Raw genomic sequence first — 12,232 nt, 5'->3', positions numbered from 1 at the left:
CTGTAACACTACATTCTGCACTCTCTTTTTCTTCCCTACATACGATATGCTTTGTATAGCACGCAAGAAACAATACTTTTTACAATATACTAATACATGTGACAATAATAAATCAAATGCTCAGGTCTTCTAACAAGGCCATTGGAGCTGTATCTCTCCATGACTAAGTCGCATCATAATGCACCCTGCACTGATCTCTTTTAGTCAGGACAAAAGGTTTCATGTTTATCCATATAGACTCGTAGGAGGCAGGACTGGGTGAGCATGCCATTAAATTATCTTTTAAAAATATATATTCTCCAAATAATTACCAACATCCATTCTGAATGCTACTACAATTCTGATGTATAGCTGTTTCTCGTAAGATATCCATATCCTCAGAATTCCTAACCTCTCCCTTCATTCTTTTAATAATCTTAACGTTTATGTCCTCCAGTTACCGAATCACAAACAAGTAGATTTAGTTTACATGCTTTATCAAAACCTTTTACAAGTCTGAACATCATCAGATTTCACCTTAATCTTTACTGATGCAGAGAAAAATATTATCCAGTCTCCCCAAACAGCTGGATCTGGAATCAATTATTTTGGAGAATTATTAGATAGATAGATGAAATGAGACAGTATCTGAGGCTCTGCTAAACGAGTTGAGATAAACAGGGAAGTTTAACAGGGAAATAACTGACTAATTGAATGGTGCAGAATAAACTGTTACAGCAGAAATGGCTCCATTCTTAAAGGGCTGGCAAAAGCAGACCTGTAACAAACAAACATAGAAGTTACCTCTTTAAATTAGATGGGGCAGGGTGGAATCTGGAGAACAACCAAAAGAAACCCAGAATATAGCACTACAGGCTTTATAACATTAAGCAGACAATGGTTAGGGATCTACTTTAGAGGCACTGCACAGGCAGTAAGTATTCAGAAATTAAGTGGATGAACTGTAGCCATTAATGGTGACCAGTAATTACAATGTCATGAAAAATTATGGAGGCAGCTAAGCTTGGCTGATGGAAATGAATATAACTTACAAGAACACAGACCATTCCAGAAAGGAGGGAGGACAAGGGGAGGATAGTGGAAGGAAAGAATGAATAAGAGATACACCAATTCCATTCCCCTCCCAGCCATGTTCTCTGGTTAATTGAGCCTACTCTCAACTTAAGCATCCCACTGAATCCCTAGGTGAATGCTGAATCCAATATGCTCCCCACCAACCTCCACAACATCATTCACCAGTGTTTCTACTTTAAGTTAACTGCTGCTGAAAAACTCATGCATGTCTTCTCCACCTCCAGATCCAACTACACCAAGATCCCCTGGCTGGGCTCCTCTGCTATATCTTCCAAACATCAGTGACAAAACATTGAGATGCGCTTTCTTCGGCTGATGGTCCACTTTTTGATTATGCCTCTCTGAAATGCCCCAAAACGTTTGTCTACATTAAAATGCTACATAAATCATACTTTTTATTTTGGCTAACACCTACATAACTACTTCAGACACTTTTGCTGAGAAGGCCATGAACAAACATACCATCCAACATTTATCATGCAGACTCTTACATACCGATGTCTGTGAATTAGATATTTTACAAAGGCTGAAGTGAATGAATGCCTTAGGCTTAAGTGGATGAATATTTGCATAAACTATGTACTCCAGGGTACTGTATCTATTTTCACATTCTTATCTGCCATTGAGAGTCAAAGAGGATATTCCAATAAACTGGAAATATTGAAATATAGTTACCAGTATTAAAAATGGCAACCTGGCAATTACTGAACCTGTGGTCTGACCTGTTATCAGAATGCCAACAAAATCAAAAATTGGAAGCAAAATATAATACATGGACCAAGTGCAAAGAAATGGTTTTAACAAGGTTACACTGGACCAGATGCAATTAGTGTTGAAAAGATTAAATCCCAAATTCCCGGTAATGGGTGAGGGGCACAATCTGAAAGTATATCTCTGCTGCCAAGAGACCTTTGATATTGCTCAAGAAACTCCTATACAAACTAAATGCCAGTGGGCACCAACAGTAAAATGTGGGTTAGTAACTACCATAAGAGATGAGTACAATCGTAATCCTGGATCAGTGGCTTAGTATTTCAAATCATAGAAGACTGCCTTTTTAATAGTTCCTCATGGGATTTTATTAGCTGGTGCTGTGAGCTGAAAAGGTTACCGAAAGCCTTCTGCATGTGCATGAAATAAAGATGTGTAATTTACAATGCTACTTCAAAAGACAAGTCACATTTGTCGAGATGGACTAAATGAGTGTCAGGTGTAAAATTCACTCCTGTTATTACTATTTCTCACCAACAATTAGTTACATCGATGGGCTTTTCAATTGTCCAGTAAAAGTGACAGTGACCAGCTCACCATTGGAGCCAGTGAGCAAGGAAATGGAATTATTCTGATATTTACTCTGTTTCACATGATTAAAAAACACCATAATTGCCGTCAAAATTTGAGATTGTGTACCAAATTGAGAGATAGTCTTTTGGTCATCCATGATCTCTGTCAAAATTTCAAAGCAAAGGGAAGAATAACTGTCTACCAATATGAAATGTTTTTTAAAAAAAATATGGTGATTTTTGTTTGCCAAGCCAACTCTCAAGCTGGGTTTTAGAAGCACTTCACAAATGTCCAATTTAGAATGAGGTTACTGCAAAAAGGCTATTCGACCCATCATACGTGTGCCCATTTTTGCTACAGCAATCCAAAACTCATGCTCTCTCTCCCCATGTACAAACTTATCACTCCTTTTACCTAAAGCAAAGAGCTCGTCTAAAGAGCTGACACCACTTTGAGAACTTTTATTATGTAACAGATTCCAAGTTGAAAACATCAATTTATCTATCTGCTATTTAACTTTTTAAACTTTTGTTTTCCCAATTTAGTTTCTTAGTGAGCCTGATTTAAACTTTAGTCTGAGATCATAGAAACCCTACAGTGCAGAAGGAGGCCATTCGGCCCATCGAGTCTGCACCGACCACAATCCCACCCAGGCCCTACCCCCACATATTTTACCCACTAATCCCTCTAACCTACGCATCCCAGGACTCGAAGGGGCAATTTTTTTTTTTAACCTGGCCAATCAACCTAACCCGCACATCTTTGGACTGTGGGAGGAAACCGGAGCACCCGGAGGAAACCCACGCAGACACGAGGAGATTGTGCAAACTCCACACAGACAGTGACCCGAGCCGGGAATCGAACCCGGGACCCTGGAGCTGTGAAGCAGCAGTGCTAACCACTGTGCTACCGTGTCGCCTGTCAAAGTATTATTGCTCAAGTTCAGAAAAGTAGCATTACTGTTCATTCAGTGAACATTACTCCCCATACGATGGGCACAAGATCGTATTTCAACTCAGATGAAATACAATCTCAGTTCATTTGACTGCGGAAGTGGACCTTTGCGCTGGCATACAAAACATTTTTTGAGAGTACAGCTGGATTACACCAGCCATAAAGGAAACTAGGTGGACAAGAATAACTGAGTGGAAGTCCCAGGATTTACTCTTTTGTGGTACACATATATGCCCTCTAAATACAATTTCAGAGCGAGATTGACAGAATTTTCACCTAGGAGTGTAGTTAATAGCAGAAAATGCAAGAAATTGCACTGTGTAAGAATAGAAGGCTCATGTATTCCATGGGTCGGTTAGAACTTTTCCCTCAGGAAACTGACGCAAGATAGGGAAGAAGTGGCCCATTGAAAGATACTTATCAGGTGTTAGTTGACTTCTCTTTCATTGTATATAAATAGTGATATCCCAATAAGCAAAAGTGACTATCGGGCTGGGTTATATGGAGTTCAAATCTCCCGAAATCTTACTAAGGCACCTCAATGCTCATTTAAACTGCATTTGGCTTTTCAAATCCTTGGGGCACTGTAGAGTTAAGCAAACAGACAGAACCCTGGTGGCAGACTAACCAGATATGAGGTACAAACTTCATGAGTCAGATCTCTTGTGTCTCAAGGGACTTCAGTTGAAAAAAAACTTCAGGCAAATGCGAGATACTTGTCACCATAGAGAATGCAAACTTGCAGTAATGACATGTGAACATGCTCAGATAGCAAGAGAAGAAGGTTGGCACGGTGGCACAGTGGTTAGCACTGCTGCCTCATCACCAGCAACCTGGATTCAATTCCAGCCTCGAGTCACTGTCTGGGTGCAGTTTGCACGTTCTCCCCATGTCTGCGTGTGTTTCCTTCTGGTGCTCCAGTTTCCTCCCACAGTCCAAAGGTGTGTGGGTTAGGTTGATTGGCTGTGCTAAATTGAAGCTTAGTGTCAGGGAGACGAGCAGAGTAAATATATGGGGTTACAGGGATAGGGCCTGGGTGGGAATGTTGTCAGTGCAGGCTGGATGGGCCAAATGGCCACCTTCTGCACTGTATGGATTCTATGATTCCAAGAGGATGTAGGTTCAGGATGTGGAGGACCAAGTTAAGTAGTCAATAAACAGGAAGCATTTCTTCATACTGTAACCAATTAACATAGTTAAAATCAACTATCTCAATGATGACTGGAAATCAAACCTGGCATTTCTGGAATGCCACAATCTGAAACATTGACTGTTTCCCTCCCCAGATGCTGCCGGACCTACTGAGTATTTCCAGCATTTTCATTTATTTCAGAAAAATCAAGTTTAGCACTGCAAATTTTAGTCAACAAATTAATTGATTCGAAGTTAAAAACAGACCTTGTGAAACACCTTCTAAATGTTTTTGAGAAAAAAGTGTAGGCAACTTGTATTTTTTAATTCAGTTACTACAGTTACTACTAAGCTAAGAAACAAACTTGATATACCTTTATATATTCAATCCAATGTTGCAGAAGAACCTGTACTCCACCTCGAACTCGACTAAAAAGCTGGTAAAGAAGACAAAGATCTTGTATCCTGTTTTCATCCAGAAGACTGTTTAAACCTGCAGGGTTTTAAGAATAATTTTGTTTGTTTTGGGATGGGACCAAAATGCAGAAGTATCGCAAAATCCAAAATCCCATCATGGAATAAAGTAGCTCGTGCAAATCTAAGTTTCAACTCATTATTGATATTTTGTTGTGAAGCTTCAGGGAATGAATGAACAGATGATTTTAATTATAACTCACGAGTGTGGAACGATATTGTTACACACACATACACCAATTTTAATTAGTGCATAAAAATCCAGGTTACCTTTCTGAAGAATGGCTGGTAAATGTTCACCTAAAAGTTGTTTTTCCACTGTAGCTATTAGAGGCTTCCTAAAAATAAAAGACAGATCAAAGAAAACATGAAGTAACACCATAGCATTAGAAGAGATTAAATGTACAGGAAACACTTAATATCCCTTTAATTTTAGATAAATAAAAAGTCAAATTGATTAGATATACAAACCTTAATTAAACAGATGAAACAAAGTTAGATGGAGATGGCAATGCAGTAGTATACCACAGCCACACAATGTGGGACTTGAAGATCACTCTGATTCTGGCCAACCACATCTGTAATAATTGTCTGCATCTACATCTCTGCAGCTCAGATTTGTTGAACTGGTGTTCAAGGTGCAGGTATTGCAGGTCATCAGGAGGGATTATTACCTGGACATTTATATCCAGGAGGCAGTCACACTCCTTGGGTTAGATAGTAGCGCAGGTCTGGTTCATGGTCACAGACATGTGTGACTGCAAGGCAGGTAGTTAAGGAGCAGCCTCAGCCTCTTCTCTTACCTAACAGATATGAGGTTCTTCTGCCTACACAGATAAGGGCAGTTTGTAGGCTGGATGTGTAGATTGTCACATATATAGAAAGGGAAAAGGAATGTAGTAGTGAAACAGGACAGTCAGATCAGGGGGATGAAAACCGTTCTCTGCAGCTGCAACCATGAATTCTGATGCTTCGTTGCCTGTCTGATACCAGGGTTTAAAGACATCTCCTTGCACCTTAACAACTTGTATTGAGAAGGGGAGAATCCAGATCTCAAGGTACATGAAGGAACCAATGGTAAAGGTAGAACAAGGAATGAGGTTCTGCTGAGACAGCATGAGAAGTGAGAACCCAAATTAAAATGCAAAATCTTAGATAATAAACTCTGGATTATTATTTGAACCACATGCATAAAGGCACAGGGACAAAGATTAGAAGTTAAATGCATGGCAGAAAGAGTGGTAAGGAAGTAGTTTCTGGAAGGAATAGCAAGCATAACAAAAATAGGCAAGAAATGACGAAGGAAAGAGAAGAATTATTAAGCTAAAGGCACTACATCGGAATGCACAAAGCATTCACAACAAAATAAATGAAACTATGACACAGGCAGAAATTAATGTGTTTGATCTGATAGCCATTATAAAGACATGGTTGCAGAGTGACCAAGATTGGGAATGAACTATTCCGGGATCCTTAACCTTTAGAAACATAGAAGATAGGAGCAGGAGGCGGCCATTTGGCCTGTGCGAGCCTGTTCCACCATTCATTATGATCATGGCTGATCATCCAACTCAATAGCCTAATCCTGCTTTTTCTCCCTAACTCTTGGTCCCATTTGCCCCAAGTGCTATATCCAGCCGCCTCTTGAATAAATTCAATGTTTTGGCATCAACTACTTCCTGTGGTAATGAATTCCACAGGCTCATCACTCTTTGGTTGAAGAAATGTCTCCTCACCTCTGTCCTAAATGGTCTACCCTGAATCCTCAAGATTGTGACCCCTGGTTCTGGACTCCCTCGCCATTGGGAATATCCTCCCTGCATCTACCCTGTCTAGTCCTGTTAGAAAATTCCATTTCCAGAAGATTGTTAAAATGGAAAAGGAGGAGAACTGTCTCGATAATTAATAATGGGATAAAATGAGAGTAAAGAGAAAGGTTCAGAGCTCATAAAATCAAGACACAGAACCAGCTGGAACTAAGAAACAAGAGCACAAAACAAAGTGGGAGCAATTTATTATGCAAGGAAACAATTATATAATAACCAGACAGTAAAGAGCTTCTGGGAAAGAGTGATCATTATTTGAATCTGGTTCTTTGTTCTTTGAAGTACATTGTAGCTGTGTCGAATGATAAATTTGTACCAGCCCAGGTTTAAAATCTTTCTGCCAACACCTCACCACCCTAATCACAGCTTGCATATAGATTAGAGCAATAATTAATATACTTTTATTTTCAAATATACACAATACCACAAACGTGTGTTCAGTGTTCCAGAAGTTATGTTTAGGACAGATGTCAAGAGCTTTTCTGCACAGTTGTAGCAAGTTACAGCAAGGGTACTTGAAACAAAATACTGTATTTGTGCATGACACAGTTGGAAGCTGTAATGTGTTGGCTAGACAGCACATCGTAAAGTGCAAGACTATACAAAATTCTTCAAAATTTGTACTTACTGTGTGCTCTGATCCAAGTAAGTGATAACCCGATCTGCTTCTTCCTCTAAACGCTTATTAACATGGTGCAAATACTCTGGAACCTAAATGGAATAAAGATATAAGTTAACCAAATAACTTCTTGAATATTTCTTGAACCAGACTATGCAAGTCTGAGCTCTGATGAAGGGTCATCCTGACTTGAAACATTGGCTCTATTCTCTCGCCACAGACACCCTCAGGCCTGCTGAAATTTTCCAGCATTTTCTGTGTATGTATGTAGGGACGATGGTCAAGTTAGTTAAGGTGAATTCGGAAGTTAGATTAAAGATCAGAAGAAATAAAGATACGGTGAATAAGCGATGCAACATTTGAAGAATGAATTCATAATTTGCACTGATTATACATTTGCTTAAGGAATAATGAGTGGTGATCGCATTGAAATATATTAATTTCACAAGATAACTGATGGGGTAGATTCTGGGAAGATGTTTCCTTGGTTGGAGAGTCTGGAGCTAGGGGTTACAATTTCAGAACAATTGGGTAGCCATTTGGAAATGAGATAAGGAGAAATTTCTTAACTTAAAAACTGTAACCTTTTGGAATTCTCTGTCCCAGAGAGCAGTTTACACTCAGTTGTTAGGTATATGCATTATAATGTAATAAGTATATCTTCAGGCAGTGGAGAGCATCGGACATGTGAGGGACACGCTTCACTGGGACAGCGATGTAAGAGAGCCCAGGGTTCTTGGCCAACACTGGAATCGTTGGCCCTATTCACTCCCCAAAGATGCTGTCAGAGCTGCTGAGTTTTTCCAGCAATTTCTGCTTTTGTTTCAGATTCCAGCATTCTCAATATTTTCCTTTTATCTTAAGAATCTATCAACCTTGGGTTTTAAATTAGTAACTGAACTGGCACCTACTAATCCTTCTGGGAGGCGGTTTCTTATTTAAATCACAGTGTGAGAGGTGTGTTTCCTGGCTTTTCTTCTGAAAGACCTGGCTCGGATTTTAGTATCCCCTACTAGAAGAAAAGTTTATTTTTATTTGCCCTATCAATTTCTTTCAAAATCATAAAAATCAATGAAACCATTGCTTAACCTTCCAAATTTTTTAAGAATATAAGCCTTGATCATATAACCTCTCTTCATAATTTGAGGAATTACCAAACTGCTTGGAAGATTTAGATATCTCTTCCTTTTGCCACACACCTTTCCATAACATCTCCAAATGTAACTATCAACATTGCCAGATTACAGGCAGTTTTGCATTCTAAGTAAACCAGGATTTTAATTGATACTACCTAAACTGAATTAATTTAGGAACTTGACACCGGACAGTGGAAACTTTCTTCACCAGGACATTTTTGGAAAATCTTTATTCAGTTAAGTGCCAATTTATCAATCGGGAAAATTTAATTTCTTGCAAACTACAATCAACATTTTTTCACCAAGTGAATGGAAGAATCCCATCAAGTTTTATTTGGAATTTTTCATTCAGTTATTAAGTTATGAACAATTCTAGGCCCATGACCCTAAAAACATGTCCCTGGTGTACTGGTAATAACCCAATTTATTCCACGTTCCACAGCTCCTTGACATAGTGCGTTTGTTCATCAACATGCGACTTGAACAGATTTCCTCTAACTGGGCTGGCAAAGGTAACATGCTGCATACCTCTCGTTCTTGCATCAATCTTTGACCTTCTGCAGCGTACAGACGGTTAGTCTCTTCCAAAAATCTTTGTTCAAATGAATCTTGATATATCTAAAAAGAAAAAAAAATAGATTTAACTATTATAAATGAAAACAACTGGGTTAGCTACATCTGAAAAAATTCAAATCTTACCTGCAAATCTGATAGCATACTTAAGAGACTTCGAAGCAAACTACGATCAATAGCTTCACCATTTCTTTCTCTCTCAATTAACAGGAGAATGCCATCAATAGTTTTATTTTGAACTTTGCGATCACTTATTACATGGGATCTGAATAATTCAAGGCCCATATCCCTATAAATGAAAACAGCTCAAATGAATAAGGATTGTTAAAGATCACAATGAGACTATTAACAGATCTGGTGCACTCAAATACCATTTTGTTTTCAGGTCAAAGTTAATCTCAAACCTGTTCTTTCCATATATTTTTTATTTAATCATCTTGCTTTGCAAAACCTGATCACTTAAAGTTAAAGCAATAAGTTGAAAATTTCAGTAAATCTATGCATTTCACATTATTTTATTTGTTGCAAATTTCTCACTCCTGAAGATGTGACTTTCATGTCAGTTCATTTCCACATGTACTGGCCGCCCTCAAGTCGCTTTCCTAAATAATATTTTTCACGTGTGAACTTACACAGTGACCACTGGTATATTATGATTAGAGAGAAAATCATAGATGATCTCAATCCTATCCTCATCCAATAACTATCCATGCAACCTTCCTTGCAGTTGACAGTAATCAGGAGCAGAAACTTTGGCTGATATTCTTCCCAGCTCAAGGGTGCAGAGCCAATGTGGCACTCCTCCTGTTGTACATGGTAGTATCAGTTACATCGATGACAAAATTCTCTTGGGAACTTCTGGTCTAATTGGTTTAATTAAATACTGAGTAAACAGCGAGTCATATCTTCATTTTATGGACCTTGGGAGCAAATGGAATTACTGCAAACTTGGAAAATTTTTTACAATACCTTAACTTTAAAACTTGCCATGTATTTCAATGTCACATCATGACATCACTTCAATTAAATACATTATGGATTCGGATTCATGGCTCAAAATCAAGTATCTCCATTAACACATTCAAAACAATAACATGCAGATATGCAGCCTATCAATTACTTCATCTTCAATTTATCACACAAGTCCATCAAAAAAGTGCAGGTACATAAAAGCAAACATCCATGCACACACTTGGTATGAAGACAAAAGCCTACCCCACATACAGACATTCAAAAATATGTTAAGAAAAAGCAAAGATGTTTCCAACACAAAGATGTATTTGAAAAACTCCAGGCAGATTTCCCAAATAAACTTACAAGTTTGCATCTCATCACACAAAGTGCAATATAAAAACAAATACTGAGCATTACAGTTTGCCTGACCACCTGAAGAGGGTTAGGGAAGGAGAAAAAGCTATGAGACATTTTGTTTCTGATCATTATCCAGTGACCACCTGCCGGAAAAGTGTGTGTGTGGGGGCATCAGGTAATAAAACAATCAAATTTGAGAGATGCCACCCCACAAACAACCTGTCAAAACTCTGTGCGGGCGCACATATGAGAATAAGCACTTTGTCCAAGGTAGTGCAACCTAGAACAATTGGTATCTGTAGATCTGCACCCCTGTAGGGAAGTCAGGATGATCCTGACTTGAAACATTGGGTCTATTCTCTCTCCACAGATGCTGTCAGACTTTTTTTTTGGTCTTGTACATGGATGGTTCATTTTTGCCACAGTTGTGTTTTCTGGATTTAGATTGGTACACCCCATGTTAATTCATGGTGGAATCCATAAATTAACAACGGCTGAAAAATCTATTCAAAGAACAGGAGAGGTATGTTACATGCTCCCAAATTTTACTTTTGATTTATAATTCTAAGTAATGCAACAGCTATTTAGAAAGATTATGAACCAGAAAAATAACAAGCACTAAATGCAGTAACAATAAGAGGTGTATTGTTAATAGACGGATGTCATCAGATAGTAAACTCGACCTACCGCAATAGAATATGACACAACTTTGGGAATTTCAAAGTAAATTGTTGTGCCTCACTGTATCAATGGCTCCATCTGCATCCCCCCCACCTCATTCCACTTGCCATTCTTCCCCCTGTAGCCATTACTTCTACCCAAACTCAGTTCCATTGTACTTCCCTTCTCTCATCTCACATCAGATTGGAAATGTATCTGTGATGAGAAGGACATTAGGCCTAACCACAGATAATGAAAATAAACTAGAATAAGTTTGAGATTACTGTGACCACTTTCCCAAAACATGCGTACAATTAACAATTCTAAAGGGCACCCCACTTAAATCAGCTTCCATCTTTTGAGTGATGATAAACCTTCAACAGCAAGAGTGTGCAAGCTATTTGATTTTGGAAGGTATTACAGGTGATTCCAATCCTATTCTCACCCGACATCCACAGTCATTCACTTTCTAACAAAGGTCCCTAGAGAGCAAACAAGGGTGGAAACAGTGACCAATATACACATTAATTCAGAAGTGTAGAGATCAATTGTGGAGCCCAACCAAGACAATCCAAGTCAATGCAGACTCTGAATAAAACTTGTGTCATTCTGGTCTGCATGGTTTAGTATTGCATTTAAAACTTTTACATTCTGGGACAAAAACCTTATAAAACACAGAAAATATTTAAAACTTTGTCAACCCAGAATTAGGACCATAAATTAGTCCGTTAGGTATTGCAGGCAGAATATATAGTCCACGGGGTATACCCTTATTGGTATAAGGACTACTTCCCTTAAAGGGGAGCAATATACCTGACTTCATTTACAGGATTCCCTCTGTGCACCTGGGATCCAAGGATGCTGATGTTCAAATGGAAGTCATTTTTGCACACCTGTCCTGGGATTTGGATCCTGGTGGACACCCCACAATCTGATGTAAGAACCTCTGAAGAAAGGCATACCAAAACAGGGGCTCACTGGCTCTAAAGGAAAGCTCACTGCAAGATCATACAGACGGTGAAGAAGAAAGATGGGTCACAGATCACAGATTCTTTAGACGAGAATGAACTAGTACCTGCCAACATCAAGGGCTGCCTTAGAAATCTGACCTATATCAAAAAGGCCCAATGTCGCATACACTCAACAGAAAGAAATGACAGCAAGGAAACGCCAATCAGTCTCAGACCCTT

At 38.8% G+C, this 12,232-nt stretch overlaps 1 protein-coding gene across 1 annotated transcript in view; it reads right to left on the bottom strand.

The window, feature by feature from the left end:
* The window catches only part of cul4b (cullin 4B), a 76,801-nt gene that overhangs the window by 28,827 nt on the left and 35,742 nt on the right, over positions 1-12,232 (bottom strand). Inside the window, exons 6-10 of the mRNA XM_078211397.1 lie at positions 9,198-9,360; positions 9,027-9,116; positions 7,372-7,454; positions 5,188-5,255; positions 4,818-4,936 (exon numbers count right to left, since the gene is read on the bottom strand). Of these exons, the coding sequence (XP_078067523.1) occupies positions 4,818-4,936; positions 5,188-5,255; positions 7,372-7,454; positions 9,027-9,116; positions 9,198-9,360 (523 nt within the window). The remainder of the gene's footprint in view (positions 1-4,817; positions 4,937-5,187; positions 5,256-7,371; positions 7,455-9,026; positions 9,117-9,197; positions 9,361-12,232) is intronic.

This window comes from Mustelus asterias, chromosome 4 (assembly GCF_964213995.1).
Source record: "Mustelus asterias chromosome 4, sMusAst1.hap1.1, whole genome shotgun sequence".
Classification (NCBI taxonomy): Eukaryota; Metazoa; Chordata; class Chondrichthyes; order Carcharhiniformes; family Triakidae; genus Mustelus; species Mustelus asterias.
The sequence above is the reverse complement of the archived record's forward strand: the minus strand, read 5'-3'. Positions and strand labels throughout refer to the sequence as shown.